The sequence below is a fragment of the Nannobrachium achirus genome (genome assembly GCF_963921795.1).
Source record: "Nannobrachium achirus genome assembly, chromosome: 13".
NCBI lineage: Eukaryota > Metazoa > Chordata > Actinopteri > Myctophiformes > Myctophidae > Nannobrachium > Nannobrachium achirus.
The window spans coordinates 29,726,827-29,751,383 of NC_137833.1; the positions used below are offsets into that span (position 1 = coordinate 29,726,827).

At 42.1% G+C, this 24,557-nt stretch overlaps 1 protein-coding gene across 2 annotated transcripts in view; it reads left to right on the forward strand.

Annotated features, from left to right (window-relative positions):
* Nucleotides 1-24,557, forward strand: part of LOC308296610 (proteasome activator complex subunit 4B-like) — a 44,114-nt gene that overhangs the window by 16,912 nt on the left and 2,645 nt on the right. For both annotated transcript variants that reach the window (XM_080739935.1, XM_080739936.1), the window contains 39 exons: nt 710-832; nt 1,002-1,094; nt 2,871-3,136; nt 5,083-5,269; nt 6,053-6,142; nt 6,234-6,298; nt 7,025-7,175; nt 7,446-7,544; nt 7,638-7,707; nt 7,794-7,861; nt 8,328-8,543; nt 10,385-10,542; nt 11,192-11,287; nt 11,673-11,728; nt 11,852-11,908; nt 12,082-12,137; nt 12,566-12,664; nt 12,778-12,840; nt 12,926-13,021; nt 13,153-13,284; nt 13,553-13,762; nt 14,600-14,736; nt 15,642-15,695; nt 15,793-15,922; nt 16,057-16,138; nt 16,357-16,510; nt 16,631-16,700; nt 16,893-17,018; nt 17,107-17,259; nt 17,583-17,687; nt 17,795-17,886; nt 18,143-18,274; nt 18,914-19,125; nt 19,890-19,975; nt 20,152-20,280; nt 21,261-21,416; nt 23,744-23,906; nt 24,033-24,166; nt 24,303-24,442. In XM_080739935.1, the coding sequence (XP_080596061.1) occupies nt 710-832; nt 1,002-1,094; nt 2,871-3,136; nt 5,083-5,269; nt 6,053-6,142; nt 6,234-6,298; nt 7,025-7,175; nt 7,446-7,544; nt 7,638-7,707; nt 7,794-7,861; nt 8,328-8,543; nt 10,385-10,542; nt 11,192-11,287; nt 11,673-11,728; nt 11,852-11,908; nt 12,082-12,137; nt 12,566-12,664; nt 12,778-12,840; nt 12,926-13,021; nt 13,153-13,284; nt 13,553-13,762; nt 14,600-14,736; nt 15,642-15,695; nt 15,793-15,922; nt 16,057-16,138; nt 16,357-16,510; nt 16,631-16,700; nt 16,893-17,018; nt 17,107-17,259; nt 17,583-17,687; nt 17,795-17,886; nt 18,143-18,274; nt 18,914-19,125; nt 19,890-19,975; nt 20,152-20,280; nt 21,261-21,416; nt 23,744-23,906; nt 24,033-24,166; nt 24,303-24,437 (4,701 nt within the window). In that variant the 3' untranslated portion in view covers nt 24,438-24,442. The remainder of the gene's footprint in view (nt 1-709; nt 833-1,001; nt 1,095-2,870; nt 3,137-5,082; nt 5,270-6,052; nt 6,143-6,233; nt 6,299-7,024; nt 7,176-7,445; nt 7,545-7,637; nt 7,708-7,793; nt 7,862-8,327; nt 8,544-10,384; nt 10,543-11,191; nt 11,288-11,672; nt 11,729-11,851; nt 11,909-12,081; nt 12,138-12,565; nt 12,665-12,777; nt 12,841-12,925; nt 13,022-13,152; nt 13,285-13,552; nt 13,763-14,599; nt 14,737-15,641; nt 15,696-15,792; nt 15,923-16,056; nt 16,139-16,356; nt 16,511-16,630; nt 16,701-16,892; nt 17,019-17,106; nt 17,260-17,582; nt 17,688-17,794; nt 17,887-18,142; nt 18,275-18,913; nt 19,126-19,889; nt 19,976-20,151; nt 20,281-21,260; nt 21,417-23,743; nt 23,907-24,032; nt 24,167-24,302; nt 24,443-24,557) is intronic.

Here is a 24,557-nt window from a genome sequence, read left to right on the forward strand (position 1 = left end):
TGAATTAGTATATAAATAGCTTGTCTATGATTAGTTCCTTATCTACAAATAACTTATAACTGTGTTATTAATGTTTTAATAATCATTTACAAAGGCATAAAAAGGGTTATAAATGTTTTACTAAACATTTACCAATGTATATGAATAGCTTGTAAATGATTAGTTATTTATCTCTAAATAGCTTATAAATACTAAATAACTTTGGTTACAAATGATTTAAAATATATTTATAATTGTTTACAAATGGCTTATTCATGAATAGTTCACTAGTTACTAACAATTTATAAATGATTATTAAATATAGTTATAAATGTTTAAATAAACATGTATTAACCGCTTGTTCATTCATTATTACTCATCTACAAGTTGCTTATTAATGTGTTATAAATGTTTATAAATGCTTTATAACAGGTCATTATTGTAAAGTGCTACCAATGTTTTGACTCCTGCTCTGTGCCCACGCTAATATCAATGACTCACCAGTCCCCAAATGTACCATCATGCTGACCCACTGATCATCTTGAAATACCTTGTGGGATTGTGTTACGTTCTACAGTCAATATTATTCATATTTATTCATTCATAATTAAGAAAAACTGCCCAGCAGATTCTCAATGCTGACTAATGCCATCATAAACAGGAACTTATTTATTTGAAAAAAAGATACTAGAGCCTAACTCTTCCTACCTTTCATTTTTTTGCATTTCAGATTTTTACCCGTATCCTGAGAAGTTTTAATCTCCCGGTGGGGGCCAGTCAGATGATGGTCTCACGATATGTCACCAATGCTTATGACATCGGCCATGTGGTCCTCTGGGTTTCATCACTGCTGGTGTGTTTATGTTTATTGAAAAAACACTTTCAGCTGAAGAAAGATGTCTCAGACATTAATACAGCTTACTGCCATATATGCCCTATATGTTCCTTGACTTAAGTTCATACCTATTGACAGAATGTATGTATAAGACAGTCTTGGTCATACATGTTGTGTCACTTCACAGGGTGGACCTAACAAGCAAGCCCAAGTACAGCTCAGTGGCCTTTTCAACAGTATTACATCCTTCTTCCACCCGTCAAACCATGGCCGCTGGCTGGTGAGTCACATGTTGCTTCATGTGGAAAGAGCGTAATGTGAGATGGTGACAAACAAGTAATTAAAACATTACATTGTTTGAGGTACATAACGTTGCTGTCCTGTATTATATAGAAACATCCCAACAGTGTACTTCTGTCTAACTTCCTTGAAAAAGTCTGACACAGCTTTGTCGTCAGAGATGTACAGTTTCTATAACATGCTCCTTGGTCTTGTCCTTCTCTTGGCACACCTCTGTTACCATAACGTTTTTCTGGGTGGTGTCCTGAATCCCTGACAGTGGTCTGGGTTTACATCAACGTTTAATCACAAGCTGACACATGCACACATGCCTGTGACTGTGCACAACTCCTGTAAAAGGTCAACAGGATCAGGGTCACATGCCTTTCCGTTTTCAGTTGGAGCGAGAGCAGCACCTCAGCTGGCAGGCTGTGTCTTAATACACAAAACGTTTATTTTTGGAAAGGGGGGAGGGGATTGGCTTCCAAACTGTTGCTTGGAAACTCATGGATGTTTTTCATCTTAGCAGTAACTTCATTACATGTAAACAGTGTTTTGCAATCTGTTTGGTGTACTAAGTATATTATCGTACCCGGTTACCACACAATAACATCTTTACTTATTATTATTGCTACTACGTTTTTTGCCTTGTTCTTATTATATCTTGTTTTGTATTCATGACTCAGCCAGGGACAAGCGGGCTGGTGACATTGTTTCTAGGTTGTCTGTCCCGTTCTTTTGAATGCAGTATATTTACATTTTTAGCAATTTCTTCACATTTTGTTACAAACATCCACTTGGACGCAAGGATGAACTGTTTAGATTATGGCGGTCAAGGTCACTGTGGCCTGAGGTCCGTTCCATTCTTGTGACTGCAATTATCACACTAGATGGAATTTCGAACATTTATCACCAGTCCACTTAACTTTTATTGAATTCCTCCAAGGGCTTCACTTAGTTTTCAGCTGGTTGGTGGAGGCATACAACCATGGTGCACTTGGTGCAGTATTTCTATTTATATATTTATTTATATGGTTAGCACAGTCTGCCAACCATACTGCACCAACATTTCACTGCACATATTTGTCCCAGGGAGTCACAATTAAACCTTCTTGAGGAATAATAGAAAGTTGCAGGTTCACTTGAGTTGGTAACACCAACTCAAGCTTGTCTTGCACATTGGTGTGGAAAGTGGATTTCTTTAATTCTTAAATCGGTTTGAGTTTGTCCCATTGAACAGAAAATGTTGTGAATGTACTGTATGTGTAGTAGAATTAGGGCTGGGGCGGTATGGATTTTTAGTGATTGCGGTAATAAGTCACTGTTAACCGACTGTATGGTGGTATCGTGTTATCTCAATAATAGTCTTTTAAAAGACAAACAAGCGGCCGCACACACTGTAGCCAAAGTGCCAATATTTATTTTAGGACGCGGAATACAGTATAGTGAAACCAACGTTTCGGCAGCAAACTGCCTTCTTCATGGTATAGGGTATCGCGGTATCTCCCAAAAAGTAGTTGTGAATGGAAAAAAATACATTAGAACATTTTAAATACATTTAAATACAAAAAAATATATATATATATTTGTGGTATAATCATGGTTATGAACTCGACACGCGGAATGCATTACACGACCACGGTTATTGCACCCAGCCCTGAGTAGAATGTCTGTTGTGTGCCCGTTACCTCTTCAGTATGATCACAACACTACCTTTTAGCTTCCTCTATTTGTGCAGTCATGTACCGTACCTGCCTTTCTGTCCCTTGTCACCCAGATGAAGCTGATGAAGCTGCTGCAGCGTCTTCCGGCCACAGTGGTGCGCCGGCTGCACAGAGAGCGCTACAGGAAGCCCACCTGGCTGACGCCCGTACCGGACAGTCACAAGCTGACGGAGCAAGACATCACAGACTTTGTGGAGAGCATGATGCAGCCGGTGCTGCTCGGCATGTTCAGCAAGACAGGGAGTCTGGATGCGGCCCAGGCACTGCAGAACCTAGCTCTAATGAGACCCGAGCTGGTCATTCCCCCTGTCCTAGAGAAGTAAGGGAATCAAAATCACAATCTTGTAATTAAGCCAAGGTGGTTTGCATGTGCAAGGAATAAATGGTAGATACTAGAGAGAGTAAGATTAATGTAGTTGACAATTTTTTCGTAAAATAAATAAATGATTAAATATGTTTTTGGGGCCTTCATCGATAGTCCACAGTGAAGAGAGACGGGAAACGGGGAGAAAGAATTGGGGAGTGACATGCAGAAAAGGTTGTGTTCGGGAATCAAACCCAGGACTCGCTTTCAGAGCCTATGCGGTACGCATCTTAACCACTTGGCTAACAGCGTAGTTGACTATATTAGCCAGTGGGAATTTAAGATTAAGGAAGTTCTTGATAAACTGTCATTACATTTTCTTATCTGAGCTCGCATACCCCTCTTGCTGGTATTTCACAATTTGAAAGATATACACCACTATGTTGAGGGCCCTGTCGAGCAGAAATTAAAGATTGTATGTCAAATCATTTCCATCAGCTGAACTCTGACAAAAGGCTCAGTACATATACATTCTGAAATTCAATCATCAGCCCTTTATTCAATAATGTCAGGTCTGTTCAATAATTTCAGGCCAAGGACCCCTTAGTTGAGAGAGAGAGATGAAGCAGGGACCCCAACAACCTGTTCATAGATATAGTTAAATTTTTTGACAGCATGATCAACAGTGTATTTTGGATTCATGTTAATGTGTGTTTTCAGATATTTAACCACTTGAAAGGTCAATACTTAATAAAATTGACCTTTCACTCTACTGTCTGCTCTTTTCCCCCACCAAAGCTCTTTGCAGAAAATAGCCGATCTACAAGTTCACAACGCAGCACGAGGCGTTGTGAGCTTGTAGATCTGCTATTTTTGGCTAAAGTTCTCAGATTATGGACGCTAGGGTTCAAGTGATTATATAAGAAAGGGGGAAAAAAACAAGTTCCTATCACACAAAGATTTGGAGGACCCCCTGTAGTAACTCTGAGGACCCCTTAGGGGTCCCGGACCCCCTGTTGAAGACCCCTGTTCTAGACAATGGTACAACACAACCTCCCTGAGAAGCTCATGCCTCCTGTCTGTGAAAACCACAACATTTTCATCAAAAAGCCTTTTCATAATTTAAAATGTAGAAGTTTTATTGTTTGAGTCCGTAAATGTTTTATTTAATGACTTTCTTCAGTAAAGTAATTTGTAGCTGGGGAGCCGATGGCCTACTGGTTAAGGCGCATACCACATATAGGCTCTAATGCATTCCCGACCTCGACAACCTTTGCTGCGTGTCACTCCCTGTCTCTCATTCCATGTTTCCTGTCTATCCAGTATATAAATGAATAAAAGGTATTTTTTAACCTTGTTTTATAAATAGTTCTTATATTATAAATTTGACAGCACCCCTGTGATTGACCCATTGGTATTCTGGATGCTGAATATAGGAGTAGGATGAGTGGTATTTTATTTTTTTTGAAATTTCTCTAGAGGATAATCCCATTGAGTTGCATCAACTCGTTTTCACGGGTGTCCTTAGAGCATAACAAACAACAACACAGAACAAACAAATCAAGGACATACATACATCCTTCTTGTCATAGTCAAAATGTCTATCTGTATTCATGGATACATTGATAATTACAATAGTGTGTGTATTCCTCTGTAGGACATACCCTGCCATGTCACGACCCTGCCATGGCCCTCTTCTAGCGCCACCATGAGGCCGATTCTTGCAAAACACATTTTTGGACACTGCTCCTACACATTTTGCCCTAAAATCACGCAGCTTTGCACACACACTCCTTGGCTGCCAAACCACAACCTCCACCCCTTATTTCTCACATGGCCATCTTCTAGCGCAACCGTCTACACTCATGTTATGAACATGGATCTGTCCCATTTAGCGCCACCATCAGGCCGATTTTTGCATGCGACTGGTAATTACAATAGTGTGTGTATTTCCTCTGTAGGACATATCCTGCCATGGAGACTTTAACGGAGCCTCACCAGCTGACAGCCACTCTCAGCTGCATGATCGGTGTAGCACGCAGCCTGGTATCTGGAGGTCAGCACTTTCCTGAGGGCCCTACTCACATGCTGCCCCTGCTGATGAGGGCTCTGCCTGGTGTCGACCCCAACGACTTCAGCAAGTGCATGGTGGGTGGGCATGCCTAAGGCTTGACATAGGCATATTTATTGTATTTATGTGATAGACTTCTGGACAAAAACTATTTATTTTAAGTGTTTAAGTGTTTTGTGAAGCAAAACATAATATAACTTTTTCCTTATGTTTTAATATTGTTGGGGTGTTTTCATTGTGCTTACTTTTTATTGTTTGTTTAGGAATGTTTGAGAAGAACTGTTGATAACGCCATCACTGTTTTCCAAAATATATGAATTTGCATTGATCTATATAAGATATATCTAGTACAATCTCTAGTTTCAATACAATAGGAGACCATGAACGTATTAGTTATAATCATTAACTCATGAACTCAGTGCTCACACTCACTCCATCATTGAATCACACTATACAGTAGGTACACTGAGAGGCCTTGGACACTTTATGCAGAAAGTTCCTGTACACATCTATGTATGTAATGCAAATAAAAAGTATATTATAAACATTCCCCTTTAGTCCTATACCTGAAATCAGTTGCCTAATAATGCCACCCATCATGTTTTGTGTAACGTGACTAGAATAGCATTCGTGCCTTTCAGTGGTGGGAGCACACACAAAGTCAGATTTTTACCTGACCGGCCCGAGACATGAAATTAATTTGACACCCCTGATTTAAACCATTCCATGCCTTCCGTGCATTCCGTGCACAAATGGAAATGCAGTTGGAATTGGTTAATAACCGCTGTCAGAACTGTTATATGGTGCTGTGGAAAAGCCCCATTTGACTCTAATCCTAATCCCATTCTCATCCCTTACAGATAACATTCCAATTCATTGCTACGTTTGTGACTCTTGTGCCTTTGGTAGACTGTTCGTCTGCCCTCCACGAAAGAACTGACCTGACAGAAGTGAGTCATCATACTTGCAATCACAGAAAATGTAAATTCAACCTTACTGCCAACTTGAAGTAGTTCCTCATTATTTGTCTCTGGCTTTTAGGTGGAGAGAGAGTTGTGTTCGGCTTCTGCAGAGTTTGAAGATTTTGTCCTTCAGTTCATGGACAGGTATGAAGACAAAATAAGTACAAACATGTTTTATATAAGGCCTATAAACTAATGTGGGTTACCGATAAACTACATAACCTTTGTCCAAAATCCCAAAAAGACATTCTCATTTGCAGAAATATTGTGAAAAATCTTATTATAAATTATTCAAAACATGTAGTGTTCATTACTTCATATGAATGAGTTTAGGGTGGTACCCTCGGGTTTGATTCAACTGGACTAAGCATGGCTGAAAGAGCCTATAGATTAAATCGTGCTTTCACCATCAGCCCTCTTTAGTCTGGCTGAATTGAACCCCTCCAGCTTTTACAGTATCTCTTTGGGTTTGGTATGAAACCCCCTTATTGTGTGAATCACAGTTTCTGACTGTTTGACGTCAGGCTGCTTTTCTCTCCTGGCCAACTGATGAACAATCTGTTGTTGTGAAATATTTGAAAAGCACAAACACTAAATAAACCAGATCCGTATCAAGTTGCCTTTATACATTGGTATGCGCGAACAACTGTGATCTATTTGCAAACGACTGTGTTTGTGTTAAAGAACATTTTCTGCAATATACAAAAATTGAAATGTGTTTTATATCTTGTTATCTAACTCTAGCAAAATGTTCAACAGCCTATGCTCAGGTTCCAGTGCCTCTGAATGGGAGCTTTTGATAAATATCTACATACTTTTCAGTGGAAATTGTGAAAACGTATAAAACTCAACGTTTTTGTTTGTGTGTAGGTGTTTTGCGCTGATAGAGAGTAGCACACTGGAGCAGACACGAGAGGAGACGGAGACGGAGAAGATGACTCATCTAGAGAGTCTAGTAGAGCTAGGACTGTCGTCCACATTCAGCACCATCCTCACACAGTGTTCAGTAGACATCTTCATGGTGAGACTCGAGTTACATTAAAGTTAACACTGAGGAGTGTCCACTCTGCTCTCTCTCTTAATGGAAGTTACAAATGTAACTTATGTTTCTGTGAATCCAGATTGACCGCCAGGGATGGTGTTTTAACATTCAATATTCCCCTGTGCATGCGCAAAGGGGAATATTCAGTGCTTTAAGCACCCCATCTGGCAGTCCATAGGGATTAAAATAGAACCTCACCTACAGTATGTTTAAATATAAGAATCATTTTGTGTTGCATTCTTTTCATAGGTGGCTCTGGAGAAGGTTTTCAACTTTGCCACCACCAACATCTTTGAGACGCGCGTGTCTGGTAGAATGGTAGCGGACATGTGCAGAGCTGCCTCCAAGGTTGGTCTACTGTACAGGTACACGGCACACTTAAATCACAGGCCTGTTTTCTGATACCCTCACTCTGACATGTTTCTGTTCCACTCTGTTCAGTGTCACCCCGAAGAGGCTCTCAAGCTACTTGTGCCACACTGTTGCAATGCCATAAATCAGATTGCAGTCCGTAAGTGCTTGGTTGATTTATACAATACATCATGTTTATGCCATCATTTATTCCTTTGGTGCCTGATTTGTACTTTGTCCCTATAGATGAGGAGGTGTTGAACGAGGAGGAGCTCGACAAGGAGTTGCTATGGAACCTCCAGCTACTGTCCGAGGTAGAGTCTCGGTTCATGAATAAATGTACAGTGTAAAATCCAGATTTCTGCACTGATGCGCTAGGGCTCCTGTAGTTTCGCTTGGCCAGACTGTTGCCTCCCACAATTTGCAAATGATCCCGTCATACAGTCTGGGGAACAGAAGCTCTGATCATGAGCGATAAAGCGGATGTGAATTTCATTTCATCCATTTCCTTTTTACAGTCACACACATTTATCCTAATATAAACAGAAATCATCTGAGCATATATAGCTTGCTGCTTAGCAGAAATTATATTTAAAATGTTCTTAAATTCAAATGCCAGCTTCTGTTACTCAGATTTCAGGAGGTATAGTTCCAGACTCAATATTGCATTTCGGAGATTGTGAAATAGTTGTCTGGCTATGCAAGACTAGGGCTCCTGAGACCTCATGGACAAACATCAAGCTGATCATCCTTGTTCTCTGTTGCCTCCCTGCTATTCAGGTGACTCGGGTCGACGGAGACAAGATCCTGCCCTATCGCTCTCAGCTGGTCCAGATCTTGCAGCTGACCCTCCACCTCAAGTGTAAGCAGGGCTACGCACTCGCTTGCAACCTATTGCACCATATCCTGCGCTCCACCGTCCTCATCTACCCCACAGAGTACTGCAGTGTGCAAGGAGGCTTCAAGCAGCCCACCGGCGACTACCTACCCATCAAGGTACCAACTCAACACCATGGCCTGGTTACAGGGTTAAGATTTTTACATGGACAGAGAGAGAAGCACGCACATGCTCATGCACACGATGATTTGCACAAATGCATATATGTGCACTGGACACACAGAGACAGAGGGGCAGAGACGCATTTTCATGTTACTGCGCCTGACTGCATGTGCATTTCAAATTCACATTTAATCATTATTGCATTGTTTTGAAGCTTTATCCAAAATACGTATACCAGGATTAATGTGGTTAAACCAGACCTGTTACCCTGGCCCTATTTGATTGGTTGTTTTGACCCCTGTGTGTGTAGTTAAGTCAGTGAAAGGGACCTTTGCTCTGATCCTGTTATGTCTCCTGGCCACCAGAGCCCTGGAGAGGAGTTCACTTGCCTGGATTAGCACTGCTCTCTTGGCACACCAGGACACATAAGTTGTTAAGGCACTATGCTGGCTTACAGCAGGGTGTTACGTATTAAGTGCGTCTTTTATTAGCGCCACGTGCTACTACTTTAGGATGCAGTGACACATTCTTGACCTTGCTGCTCTGTGACCTTTCATTCATTCACATGTTTCATGTTTCTCCGTCTTGGGAGATGGCTTTCAAAGCCATGAAATGGATGGATCGAAAGTGGACCAGGCAGTTAAAACGTTTGAGAACTGATTCTTGATGGCCATTAAATGGTCAATTATTAGGCTTTCGGCAGTCTGGGAATACATTCGGTTAATATGTGGGAAAAAGCATTTGTTTTTTCCTCAACCTCCTTTTTTGTGTTGAAAAGGAATTGGTATTTGTCTCCTCTCCCTTTTTAGTCCACTTCCTCCCGGGTGCTTCTGTGTTTATTCCTACTAATGGCAACATTAGATGTTTAAAGCAGTACTGCAGTTCTTAGAGAAGTCCTTATGCACACCTACAAAGACAGGTGTGTCGGAACAGTGTAGTTAACGAATGGAGGAAAGGAGTCCTGCACACTGTCTTCACATACAAAAAGTTTAATAGGCAACATTTCGGTCGTTCAGACCTTCATCAGGCATGCCTGATGAAGGTCTGAACGACTGAAATGTTGCCTATTAAAGTACTGTAGTTCTTCTAACAGATTCTGCTGTTGGCAGAATTTGTCTTGAGAGATCAACACTTTCGGTAACCCAGCACAGTAAACGTGTCAGTGTTGACTTAAAGGAGTAGTTACACACCACATGAAGCATTGGATTCATGGATATATTTTGTTTTTTGTTGCATTCCTAAGCCAATAATATGATAATAATAAAGACCCTTGTGTAATCGGTAGGAGACACAAAGGTGAATATTTGTGTCTACCGGATATTATTGTATCCATTAATTCAAGTCTGTATAAGGGTGTAATTGATCTGGGAAAATGTCATTTTGGGGGTGATAAGTAAACCTTGCCGGGCCATGAGGCCCATAGGCCAGGAGCCTATCTCCTGTTTCTTTAGCAGTAAGGCACTGGGTCCCATTTGTAAGAGTCTTTGGTATGACCCAGCCAGGGAACAATCCCTGACCTCCCTGTCTCAGGGCGGACACTGAGCTGGGGGTGAACTGTCCCTTTAAATGTAACCAAATGGAGCCTTAAGGGTACACTCTAGGAGTTAAAAGAACTCGAACAAACACTACGCATTACTAGTCCTTACCCGTCCTTAACCAGTTCAAACAAATGTGCTCACATTGTGTGGTAAAAGTGTGATTGACTATTTATTGTCTGGATAGCCAAAATGTCATGTGAAGCTTGACCAATCCTCAAGCTTTGATCGATTAATAGTTAGATAAGATATTTGCACATGTTGATCACCTAAAGGCTAATAAGACTAATAATCCCGTGTAGGACTGGGGCCGGCCTGGGGACCTCTGGAACCTGGATATCCATTGGCATGTGCCTTGTGTGGAGGAGTTGTCGTTTGCTTTCTACGTTCTGGACCTGATCCTCCAGCCGGAGCTCCAGCGCCTTCAGAGATACGCACAGGGCGAGCAGAACATGAGCCGGTAAGGAAGACCGAAGGAAGCGCACAGCTTTGTTCTTCCCGCCCCTGGATCAGTGTTGATTTTGACAGAATTTTTCCTTTTTTTCTTTTTGTCAGTCTTTTGAATAAAATCGCATTTAGTTTTAGTCATATTTTAGTTATCCGAAATGTTTTCCTTTTTAGTCTAGTTTTAGTTTAGTATCATAAAATGTTAGTGGACGGAATCTACAGTTGATTTTAAAATGTATTTTGGCAGGCCTTGATGGTTTCGTAATGGCAGATTTTACACTTGATTGCATGCATAAAATAGCCGATCTACAAGCTCACGACGCGTCGCAGAGCAACATGTTGTGAGCTTGTACTGACAGATATGCTATTTTCAGAGCGCCCGACACCCGAACTTAACCAATCATAGAATGACTTGTCTTTTAGTTCTACTGGATCTCTTCTCCCCAATCCCTCCCTAACATTTTAGTCTAGACGAAATAGCTTAGTTTTTGTTTAGTTTTCGTCAGTGAAAAAAGGCAGTCGACCAACATTTGTTGTCATATTTTTTGTCGACGAAATCAACAATGTCCCAGATGAGCTTCTCTGTCTGCACCCAGACCAGCTGTTTTGTATTGCCCGGGGTAATAATGCGTGGTTTGATGGTGATTTTCTGTATTTTTTAGAGATGATGTCCTGCAGAGCCTGTCTATTGTTCAGCACTGCCTCCTGGGAGCTGGAAGTCTGTTGCCTCCCCTGAAAGGAGATCCCATTCCTGAACTGTAAGTCTATTGATTTCACATGATCGATGAGGATCAGTTTAAAGAAGTTGTTCACGCAAATTACTTATTTTCTATCAATTACACACCTCATAAAGCTTTGAATTCAAGGTGATTTGTGTGTTATTGACACATTCCTGAGCGAATAAACCTACCAGCTGTAGAAGACTCAAAGAGTCTCCTACTGAGCAGCCACCCAGTCATCAAATTATTCTCTTATGAATATGGCAATAGTTTTTGCTGTGTTCTGACTAGTCTTTATCCTGTTGATCACAAATTTAAAAAAAAAGTAATAAAAAAAGGGTCCAGCTCCAGACTGGACTTGTATGTCTGTTTGTTTTTAGTTTTCTTTAATCTTTTAACTTATCTCTTCTCTTTTTCCCTCCAGCGTTCGTAGCATGGTGAATCTGGATGAGACAAACCTGTATACAGGAATGGTGTACGGTAAGATATTTTAAACTCACAGATGCTCTATGCCACATGTGATAAAACCTGTGTACAGCATCGATGTTAAAAGGAGGTTTGCAACTTGATCGTTTCATCTGCTATTTCTGTGTTTGACTTCAGATGAGAGCAGAGAGAACTACAGAGATGCTATCTGTAGTGTGATGAGAAAGCTGCTCCGTAAGTGTGCCTGCCTTTAATTACACTCAGGCTCAGTATTTCACTCTCAAGATTAAGATTGCTGTGAAGGAACTGGAGCCATAACCATAACTGACTTTCAGTCACATTCGCTTTAGCAAACAGGCTAACAATGTGCCATCATTAATGTTCCCTGTGTTCCTCTCCCTCTTTAGATTACATTCTGGAGCACTCTGAGGATGACACCAAGTCTCTCTTCTCCATAATCAAGGTATGGCGAAAATACAGATAGGTTTCTGCTAAAACTGGGCTCAGATTATAGAATTTTAAAAGCTGTCACAGTTAAAAGCATCACACTTCCCAGTGTGTTTTTAGATATCATTGTCTATTTTCACAACTTTCAAGACAATTGACTCCTATCATTTGCGCCACCTGTCCGACCACATTCGTCAATGAGAAGCGCATTAGTCAGTGTCAAAAACAGAAATGAAACCCAAGTTAGCCAACGTTTTTGGAATGTTTAGAAAAAATCCCATTACCTAGAGCATCTGTTTTTTGCTCCGAATTCCTGTATGGGAATGCGATGAATGCTCACATAGACCAAATACCCTGAAGCCGTAGCCTAGCTTAAGTAATGGCGTCTTCCAGTTTGCAGCGAATAATATTTTTGTTGTCTTGTCTGTGACATTATTTTCACAGATTATCAGTGACCTTATGCACTTCAAAGGCTCTCACAAACATGAGTTTGACTCCCGCTGGAAAAGCTTCAGTCTTGTGAAGAAATCCATGGAGAACAGAGTGAGAGATTGTTTTTTATTACATAGCATTTGTTTTCAGTATGCAGAGTCCACATCTCCAGAGATTACTTGACAATAAGTTTGTTTAATTTAGTTCTTTGGGGGGGTTTTCAGCTTCATGGCAGAAAGCAGCACATCAGAGCCCTGCTCATAGACAGAGTAATGCTCCAACATGAGGTAAATCATCTGTTCTCTGTTGAAACATTTTATGACACCATGACAGTATTTGCTGGGAATATTAATCTTGCGTGTGGTTCATCAGCTACGTAAGTTGACCGTGGAAGGCTGTCAGTACAGGAGTACTCACCAGCAGCTAATGAGAGATCTGTTGAGACTTACCACAAGCACGTACAGTCAGGTGAGATGAATGATTAATGCTACAGAAATGGACATTTTATTGTGCCACTGGTTGTGTACCCATTTCTCCTGTGTCCGTATGCTGAAAATCAATACCCCAATATGACCCCTCCCCGCTCCCCCTTTAAACAGGTACGCAGCAGAGCTCAAGCTGTTTTGTTCTCCGCTTTGGGAACCTACAACTTCTGCTGCAGGGATCTGATTCCACATGTTCTGGAGTACCTTAATCCGGATGCAAGTGGTGTCACACAGCAGCAATTCAAAGTATGATGGCCCTGTGTTTTATTAACAACAAAATCCCAATGCTATTATAGATAGCAAGCTAGCTAAAACTTGAGCTTAATCTATATTTGCGAGGGTGTCACTTACCAAAAAAGAAAAGATCTACAAGCTGGCAACTTGCCAGACGTTGTTAGCTTGTGGATGTTTTCTTTTTGGCAAGCGACACTGTCAAACTATGCTGTATAAATTAGGCTTCAGGCTTCACTTGAGTGCATTTACTCTAACATTCTTTCCCCATGTGCATCTTCAGGGTGCCTTGTACTGTCTTCTGGGAAATCACAGTGGTGTGTGCCTGGCTAACCTGCATGACTGGGACTGCATTGCCCTGACATGGCCAGCCATTGTGCGCTCGGGTCTCAGCTCTGCGATGTCCCTGGAGAAGCCCTCCATAGTACGCCTCTTCGATGACCTTGCAGATAAAATCCACCGCCAATATGAGACCATTGGCATCGACTTCTCAGTAAGGAACGATAAAAGTATCCGGGAAACTCTCAAACGGAGATTGTACAATCAAAGCATCATTATACAGACTAAAGTAGTAGAAGCACTAAAGAGACACCCCAAGAGTAGTATGATGGAATAATTGACATTGGCCCTTTTTTGAGCGGTGGTTACACCGTCTCCTATACGTGGCCGTGTGTGTATGCGTGCGTGTGTGTGTGTGCGTGCGTGTGTGTCTGTATGTAGCCCGAAGTACCTTTTCTGACCACACATGTTAAGGGAGGGGCGCTGTTGTTCATGCCAGGCCAGGCCAGACACACACACACACACACACATCACACACACACACACACACACCCCACACACACAGGCACCCCCCACGACCACCGCTCAGTTCACACAGGTGTGATTTTATTAGAAAGAGGTGGATTATCCTTAGCAATTAAAAAAATAATTATATCCAACCAAATTAAAAAATATATATATATATTGTTTGGAGGGACAAGCAGGGGGGGAAAAAAAATCCAGATGGAAAATACACATGTTATATATGTTAGTGTTATTCATATATTTTGCAAGCATATTAAAGCACTTAATTAGGCTGAAACTATATAATCAGGTCTTGTGAAAACATCTATAAATTGCATTTGTTGTTCAGAATTAGAATCAGCTTTATGTCACGTCTCAGATTTAAGTAAAAAAAACGAAAAAAAAAACACTTTTGTGCAAGTCTATCGTTTTATTTCCATAGAAAAAAAAGAAACAAAGAAGAAGGGGGGATGCAAGGGGGAATAGAGATCAAAGAAAACAGTTTCAAAATCAGACTGTAATTCACCAAAGTGTTTGTGTTCTTTAGATTCCTGATGAGTGCCGTGGGGTGGCACACCAGCTGATGGTCACCTCCAGTCCTTTGCCAGGAGAGCCTGTTCCTTCTGAGGAGGAAGTGGCTGATGGCCTGAAAAGGCAGGAGCGCAAGAATTCTGAATCCGTAGAGTGAGTTCACGCCACCAACATCATGTCCTCATCTTAACACATTATCTGCCTAAAACGGAGATCTCCTTCTTATCTTTTTTTCTAGTTCCGTGCCAGGTATTTCAGGTGTTTTTACCAGTTTTTTGGAGGACGATCGCGTGCGTGCACAGTGCCGTGCGTGTTCTCCGTTTGCTTGTGGTGATTTTGACACCCTTGCTGTGTGTCAGCGTGCTGTGGTTTCGCTTCCCTGTCAAAAGTACTCCTTGTGACGAGAGCGCAAATTCCCCTCTCGAAACCTAGGGGCGGAAGATACTGGGCATTTCTTCTTCTGCAGATAATGGGACTGGATGGGGAACGGATGTTTTGTTTCTGGGTTATTTCGTCTCCTAGCAACTATTAGCAACGGTAGCTTGATCGAACGATAAACTAGAGCGATGTTAATACTGATTTAAAAAGAAAAAAAGAAAACGCTTAAACGGAGATCACCTTCTTAGGCAGAACTTATTTACCAAAATCATAAACCCCTGACAGGAAAAGTGTTTAATAAAAGGCAATTTTGCCATCAACTTCAGTTCAAGACTGTATTTAACGTGTGTATGTAGGCGTGCTTGCATACAGTACATACCAGTCTCCCTAAACTAATTTCAACCCAAATTCTATTCTGGTTGTTCTGATGTTGCGGAGATAAATAATATAGTGTGGCTTATGTGTTCTGTGAATTTCCCCACAAAACTGAGTATGTATAATATAAACTCTGAAATTATGCATTTGACATCGTTATGCACCTGTCGACATTTCATGGAGGAAAATGCCAAATATGTAGGGAAGTTTGGCCACTGTATTTTGTATCTCCTCACATCTTTAGGTTGAAATCAGCTAACTGTTCTGTAATTAATATCAGCCTAATATTGTTCTCTCCCTCACAGAAAATACAAAAAGTTGGTCAATGATCTCCTGGACTGCATCAGCAACAGAAACATGTAAGTTAATTCACTATACGCTTAGTCTGTCAGGTTCATGGGCTCATGCTTTGTTTAATCAATTTGGTCTTATGTCCTGGTGTGTTTGGTGTTCCAGGCCTTGGAAGTTTGAACACATTTCTATCGGTTTCCTGTCGCTTTTGTTGAGGGACGACCACCAACTCCCTGCAGAAGCTGTCCTGTTCTTTGTTAAAAGCCTCAATCATGACTCCCTGTTGATCCGCAAGGTCTGTCTTCTTAGGCCAATTTCTCACAGCCATTCACAATAAAAAATACAAATATTAACAGTGCATTTGAAGCTGCATCAGTTGCTTTCACCTTCAAAGTGGATCATGGATGGACATTTTGTTTTCTCCATTAGGTGGCGATATCGGCCGTGGCAGGAATAATGAAGCAGCTGAAGAGACCTCACAAGAAATCACCTGTCAGCCCTTTTAAGCTCAGTAAGTATGATTATTCTATGCTTGTCGAGTACTACAGTAAGTATAAAGTGCTTTCTATTCTATTCGAGCACCACTTGTCAATAATGGTGATTAAGTAAAAAAGAAAAGGAAAATAAAAGCATTTCCTTTAACTTTTAGCTTTTCCTTGTGTTCTCAAATATGCAAAAATTATGATAATTGATGCTACTCACCCACTTCTACCGACGTCTCTCTGGAAGGTGGGATGAAGGAGTCAAATGGCATTATTGCGGGCGACCGGCCAGACAACCGTTGGCTCCAGTATCACAGTGGGAATCTGCCACGATCACAGAAGGACTGGGATGACTGTGTGTTTGTAGAAAAGACTCACTGGGGATACTACAGCTGGCCAAGGTGCTCACTCAACAATCTGCCCCATGCCTTAGGCAGCTCAACCCGTTTCATTCACTTTCTTATCCTCCTATATTCTCTTGATGGCATAATTAACTTTATTTTCTATTGCTCTATTTCTAGAAATCTGATGATGTATTCCCCACCGGAGGAGCAGCCCAAAGAGAACCTGACCAGAGAGGAGATGACAGAGGTTTGGCAACACCTACACATGATTCTAAAAAAAAAAAATAGAATATTGTGTACATAATTTAATTAGAAATGTAAACTTTAATATTTCTTTTATACATTATTATTATTATTATTTTTAGATCTGTACAATGTCAGGCAAAATTAACATAGCATCCAGAGTGCAGAGCCTTACCCATATCCATATCCCTAACAGAGGGAGCAGATCATCTATGACCACTTCTCAGACCCAGTGTTCATCAACCAGCTCATCGAGTTCCTCTCTCTGGAGGATCGCAAGGGCAAGGACAAGTTCAGCCCCCGCAGGTTCTGTCTGTTCAAGGTGAGACCACACCATCAGAAGGTGTTAACAGCCCCGGGAAAGTTTGAAAGGACTAAACAAGACTAAAAAATTGCTAAATTCTTTGCAGGGACTGTTTCGGAACTTTCATGATGCCTTCCTGCCTCTGCTGCGACCACATATGGAGCGTCTGGTGGCTGACTCCCACGAGAGCAAGCAGCGCTGCGTTGCTGAGATCATATCTGGCCTCATCAGGGGCTGCAAACATTGGAGTTACACCAAGGTATGGTTTAACACGTCCTCTTCCACACTGAGGTGACCAGATTGCCTTGCTTGGGCTTTCTTGGAAGAAGTCCCCCAAATTGCCCTCGATTAAGAATCGTCATATTTACGAAAGCATTTTATTTGTTTGATTTATGTATTTACATATCCCACACCAGTGCATTTCCTTGTCTCTCCAAGCAATATAAATGCCTACTTTGAATATTCTTTTGATATTCTTTTACACAAATGACTGAAAATTATCCTTAGATTTTCCCCTGCTGTGGAATATAACACTCTCATCAAGCACTTTCTACTTGACCCACCGCTGTGCTTCCATCACAGGTTGAGAGTCTCTGGGCGCTGCTGTGTCCGCTGCTTCGTACCGCCTTGTCGAACATCACCATAGAAACCTACGCAGATTGGGGCACCTGCATTGCCACAGCCTGCGTAAGCCTTTGTCTTGTTTGTACTTGTACTATTACCTGAACTTTAGATCTGTCATCTCATGAAGAATGTTAACTGAGGTGTATTGTAATTCCTATTGATCTGTACAGGAGAGTAGAGACCCACGTAAGCTGCACTGGCTGTTCGAGATGCTGATGGAGTCACCGGTCACCGGGGAAGGGGGTTCCTTTGTGGATGCTTGGTGAGCAGAAGCGGTTTTAACTTTTTTTCTTTTAGTATAGCCGTCTAGAACTTTTATTGTGTGAGCTAATATTGCAAACTACCAGTCCAATCAGCATGTTTCTTGTACACATTAACAACAGGCCTCAGATGTACAGTACCTCCACAAAGAAAAAAAATCACATCATATACTTTTTGAAAGATTTAACTTTCTTTTTATGGGTGTGTTTACTTTGTCCCTCTTTGCTGACTGTGCTTCCGTGTCATTTCCTGTGCAGTCGTCTCTATGTGCTGCAGGGTGGTCTTGCACAGCAGGAGTGGCGCGTCCCAGAGCTGCTCCATCGCCTTCTACAGTATCTGGAGCCCAAGCTCACACAGGTGTACAAGAACGTACGAGAGCGCATTGGCAGGTAACGTGACCTCCTTTTAGTACTTTTGGTATGTATGTGCATTTTGATACCAATTGCACTTTCACTCAAGTGAATTTTGAATTCCTGACTTCCAGAGTGTTTCTACAGTAGTATTGATACTTTTACTTAAAGAAGTGCCATGATTGTTTCCCCCCAAAACATGATTATCACGTATTATGATTATACTAGAGGGAAGATCTTTTCCAAAAAAGTGAACAGAAAGAGTTAAAATTAGGTTTTTATGTGGCCACACCCACCAGTTCATTAAGTATGCCTGGTTGTCATGGTGGGTGGTGACCCAGCTGAAGTTAGCCACACCCACAGTGTTGGGTGAATGGTAAAAGGGGAAGGATGATTACCGGTATATGATGTCATATTATCTGTGTTTTTGGATCGGCACTTTTGTCAGCCTCCAGGAAGAAACCTCAAATACAAAGGGAATACATAATTGCTCATGACAACCACACCAGGGGGTCTAATGAAGTACTGTCAACCTCCTAGACACATGAAAACCAGAAAAAGTACAAAACTATGGCACCGCCTCTTTAAGTAAAATATCTTATTACTTTTTCCACCACTGATATTCTGTACATATTCTTATTGACTTCTCCGTGTCTCTCTGTCCTGAACTCTCGGTAGCGTGCTCACGTACATCTTCATGATCGACGTCAACCTGCCGTGCATTCAGCCCACCACCTCTCCGCGCATCGCCGACTTCACCGTGCGGATCGTGTCGCAGCTCAAGCCCCTGATGGAGGGCGACGAGGAGATCCAGAACCACGTGTTGGAAGAGAACGACGTGGCGGGGGAGCAGGACGAGAGGACCCAGGCCATCAAACTGCTCAAAACAGGTGGGAGTGCAAAGTAGTAGTCACAGAGCTGAGCAGAATAATGAGGAATTTACGACTAAAAACCAACTGTCACAACCATAGAGTTCTTTTAGAGTTCTGATCAGGGCAGGAATTTCATGGAGGCCATGAAGGCCATGGCCGCCGTTGCCCCTCAGTTTGGCCTTGTGCCCCTCAAACCAATGGCATGACCTGAGGCCACAGTGGCCTTAATGCCCCAGCTGACTGTACCACTTTCTCCTCTGCCTCTTTCTTGTCAATATGTAGACAGTAGACACCGGTGTCTTTTGTTGAGATTCTGAAATCTTAACTCCCGAGTCCCAATATTTAAACCAATCCAGTGACTTTGAATGGTGCTGGGCTGAGCATGGATCAGATTCTAAATAGCATCATGTATCTATTTCACTGCAGATTAGGTTATCATCTTTCAATGGACTAAAATCGTGTTTTATTTGATGTCCTTCCTGCCCTGGCATTTGGCCTTTGTGTCCTCAAAAAATGGACAACACCAAAGGCCAAGTGACCTTGACCCTAAAATGACACAATTCCAGGCCTGGTTCTGATATTAATCCTGTGGTAACAACAATTCAATGTGGTCGAATTACAGTCAAATACACCATATTAATGAATGGTCCCCCCCGGCCACGCTTTTTGTTTTGGCTCCTGTTCTGAACACATTATTTCTTAGTTTACCTGTAAGTACACTGAAGCCTTAAACACTGATGTTCTTTGTTAGCTCATTGTTTTTGTTTTTTCTTTAATTTAAGTGCTCAAGTGGCAGATTGCCAGCGCTGGCCGTTCTTTCTCCACGGCCCTCACAGAACAGCTCCAGTTGCTGCCCTTGCTCTTCAAGGTTGGTACTATCTTCTGTCTAGTTGTGTTGATGTTAACCAAGTTGTGAAACCACAGTTGTGCGATTTAATTACTGATAAATGTATTTATCGATCGTCCTCAACTGGCTCCTCTTTGTACAGTACGTGTATCTGACCCATTTTTCTCACGTTGCATTTAATTTGCTTTGCGGGACAGATCGCTCCGGTGGAGAATGACGACAGTTACGATGAGCTGAAGAGGGACGCCAAGACCTGCCTCTCTCTGATGTCACAAGGACTCCTCTACCCAGAGCAGATCCCATTGGTCCTCAGCACTCTGCAGGAGGTGAGTTATCTGTCATTGTGCCTTTCATGTCTGTCACTCGTGCACAACTCTGCCTTTTTCTGGGACGCGCTGCAACCTCCTCTGTGTTAAAGAACCGACAGTAAGTGTCAAAAGACAAGTTGGGAGAAGGCCAACACCCTACATTATCTGCTATAACAATGGTTCTCAACCTGTGGGTTGGGGACCCCCAGAGGGGTCCCCAAATTATTTTGGCGGGTCCCCAGATGTTTAGCTAAATGTTAACATTGTTTTCTCACTCAACAGCAAACAGTATCTGCAAGTTTCTAAAGTGACAATTTAAGGACTTTAAAGGCCTTTTGATACCTCTGGTCAAACATTGGCCAAATTGTCAAATATTAGCGGCAGAAATTGTGAAAATAGCAGATCTACATGCTCACAACGCATTGCGAGGCGTTGTGAGCATGTAGATCGGCTATTTTCACAATTGAATAGATCAAGTCAAACTAAATGTAATGTCCAACTCCTACACTTCCAAGTGCTTGTGCAGGGTAGGGGGTCCCCAGTTCAAATATGATTATTTTGGGGGTCGTGGTCTGAAAAGGTTGAGAACCACTGTGCTATAATGCTGTTGAATCTACATTGAAGTGAAAGTTGAACTGCATGTGGATAATATTTGTATATTTATTGACTTTGTACAAGTAGCCTTAAGGAACCAACGTTTCCAGAGGCATGTTAGTTCAGGAGCCTATCCCTTGTTTCCATAGCGTGAGGCAGATTGATGTACATAACCCCCTCCCCCCTGGACGCCAATCCTGTTCTTGATGCCAAGTGCCGAGCAGAGAGGCATTGGGTACCAAATAACATTTTTGTAATCTTTGCTATGACTCGGCCGGTGATTGAACCCCAACCTCCCAGTCTCAGGACCGACTCTCTTAAACCAGTGGTTCTCAACCTTTTCGGGACGCGACCCCCAAAATACGCGACCTCACAAATAATCAAAATTTTCGTTGTGTTTGCAGATTGCTGGCAGCAGCTCCTGGCACGCCCGCTACACGGTGCTGACGTACGTCCAGATCATGGTGTTTTACAACCTGTTCACCTTCATGAGTGACAAGTCAGCCATCGATGGCGTGCGGGCGCTGGTCATACGACTGCTGGAGGATGAGCAGCTGGAGGTAGGCAGTAGGCATGCACACACACGCACGCACACACACACACACGCACGCATGCACGCACGCACGCACACACACACACACACACACACACACAGTCACACACACGCACACACACACGGCCACACGCACAGTCGCACACAGATGGGTAGATATCATAATATGGCATAACAATTAAAATGTAAAAAGAAAATCCTACTAATAAACGACAGAATGTCCGTCTGTTCGTCCGATGTCTGTCTGATATACACCGACATCACTGATACTAAACAGTGCCCGCATTTGGAGATGACTGACATCACTGATACCGCCGGCTGTACTGCGCATGCGTCACCGCCACGGTAACAGCCGCATGCTGAAATAGTGCCCAAATTTGGAGATGACTGACATCACAGATACGTCTGGGTTCTCCCAACATTACTTCTGAGACTCCTACATTGAAACCCTCATTATACTGTGCACAGTGCACACCCCATAACCCAAACAGCTCATAATTCTGAGCACATTATGTTCGAATGGGCAAGGACTAGTTTACACTAAGCCTTTTGTCCAGTTTGGATGGAACAGTTGTTTATCAGTAGATGATGATGACAGCTAGTGAAAAACAAACAGTAAAGTCTGCCAATTAGGGATGTCCGATATTATCGGCCGGCCGATATTATCGGCCGATATTAGCATAAAAATTAATATCGGAAAATATCGATATCGGTATTTTTTGGGGCAAATAATAATATTTTTATGTTTTTTTTTTTTTTTTTTTTTTTTTACAGGAATTATTACTGTATGGTAGTTAGGGGTGTGCCAAACATCGAATTGTATTTTTTATTGAGGTGTAATAAGTTACAATGAGTTTCAAAAATGAAAATCATAATGCAGCCGATCTCTGTCTTTCACTGCCTGCTGCGCTGATGGCCCATCAAAGCACCCTTCCACACAGCCGTGGAGGAATGTACTCTTAATTGACGCTCGTTAAGGCCTATTCAACTATTGACCCGACCTCTCTTTGATGTGTGTTGCTAACACAAGTAGCTAGTTTGCTTGGCTAGACGTGCAGCAACAGACAGACAGACAGACAGACACACACACACACACACACACACACACACACACACACACACACACACACACACACACACACACACACACACACACACACACACACAGTGTTACAGTGGTTCTCAAAGTGTTTGGGGACTCAGGGATCCTTATGGGTCTGTAACTCTAGAGTGTACAAATCAAACCAAATGGAACCTTATGGGTCTGTAACTCTAGACTAGAGTGTACAAATGGAACCAAATGGACCCTTAGGGGTCTGTAACTCTGAGTGTACAAATGGAACCAAATGGACCCTTAGGGGTCTGTAACTTTTAGTGTACAAATGGAACCAAATGGACCCATTCCATTTGTACAATCTTAATATGATATATAAATTGGGGTCCTAGCGATAAATAAATGCTATTAAATGTGGGTCAGTAGCCTAATGCATTTCAAACTGGGAGTCCTTGAAATTCAAATGGTTGAGAATCCCTGTTAGATAAAATATTAGCATATATCGGTATCGGTATCGGTTAATATCGGTATCTGGAATTAAGAGTTGGATATTATCGGTTATCGATTATCGGTAAAAAAGTCAATATCGGACATCACTACTGCCAATGTTATACTCAAGAAAGCATTGGCTAGTTAATGCATGCTTTTTTACACTAGCTGCACTTCTCACCGTCTTTCAGCTCCACTGTAATGATTCAGCACTATGCTCCTTCTGGCTCTCCACTCTCTCTCTCCCCCCCTGGCCCTCTCACTGTTGCTAAGGAAACCACAGGCTGCAGTAATCTGTTGCTATGGCGATAATGTTCAGATTCAAGGAGCATCAGAGTAAGGGAGAAAGAAGGCTTTTTTTTCTCTCCCTCCGCCTCTCTTAAGCTAAATGGAGGCTGAACAGCTCTGTCTCGTGCACTGTTAAAGGCCTTGACAATACAGTATGACATGGTATCTACCTCTGTGTAGTCTATGGTTGCTATTGTTCAGAGGTAGAACGGATATATGGCTTTAAATGGCTTAAAGAATGCAATCTGATGAGGAAACAGGATTAGGATTAATGATGTCGTGCAATATTGTGGCCATGTGTGACCACAGGTGCTAGGGCTGGCATAATCTACAGATAACCCCTTTTACTAATTCACTCAAAGACCGTATGAGCAAGGAATCTGCTAAATGCTCGGCTTCTCCAAAAGCAAATTACCATTTGGGGACACAAACTATTTTCCGGGTTAAGAGTGTGGAGTGATTTATTTTAATCATCCTCTCCTCTTGCTGCACCTGTGTGGCAGGTACGAGAAATGGCTGCCACCACTCTGAGTGGCTTCCTGCAGTGCAATTTCCTGTCCATGGACGACGCCATGCAGGCACACTTTGAGGCTCTCTGCAAGACTCGTTTGCCCAAGAAGAGGAAAAGGGAACTGGGCTCTGTAGTGGACCTTATCCCCTCTGCTGGTATGGTTGAATATTTTGCTAATTCTCGACCTCCCCTTGTACTATTTACTATAGAAATTCTGTTTTCCCAAAGTATACTGCTGCCCATCCTCTTTTAAATGTTGTCCCTTCATTGTTTTTGGATAGATTTGGTTCGCCGCCATGCAGGAGTGCTGGGATTAAGTGCTTGTATTCTCTCAAGCCCATATGATGTACCCACGTGGATGCCTCAACTGCTCATGGACCTGAGCGCCCACCTCAACGACACACAACCCATTGAAGTGCGTAACTGTCACTCACCTCCGCCACTCCACAAATATATCAGTGACATTATTGAATGTGCTTCATTTCAATTGGACTTTGGCACAGAAATAAAAAGATAATGCTTTAATTTGTTCTCTGACATGTATCTTTCAGATGACCGTGAAGAAAACACTGTCTAATTTCCGTCGGACTCACCATGACAACTGGCAGGAGCACAAGCAGCAGTTTACAGATGACCAGCTGCTGGTTCTGACAGACTTGCTTGTCTCACCCTGCTACTATGCCTAGAACTGGTACAGCAGTCCCATTCCACCACCTTGTTATTTGTAAAGTCCCCCTCCAGAAATGCTTTTTTTCCCTACAGTTATACTGTAGAAAAAGGCATGACTTTGACTATACAGAAACTGT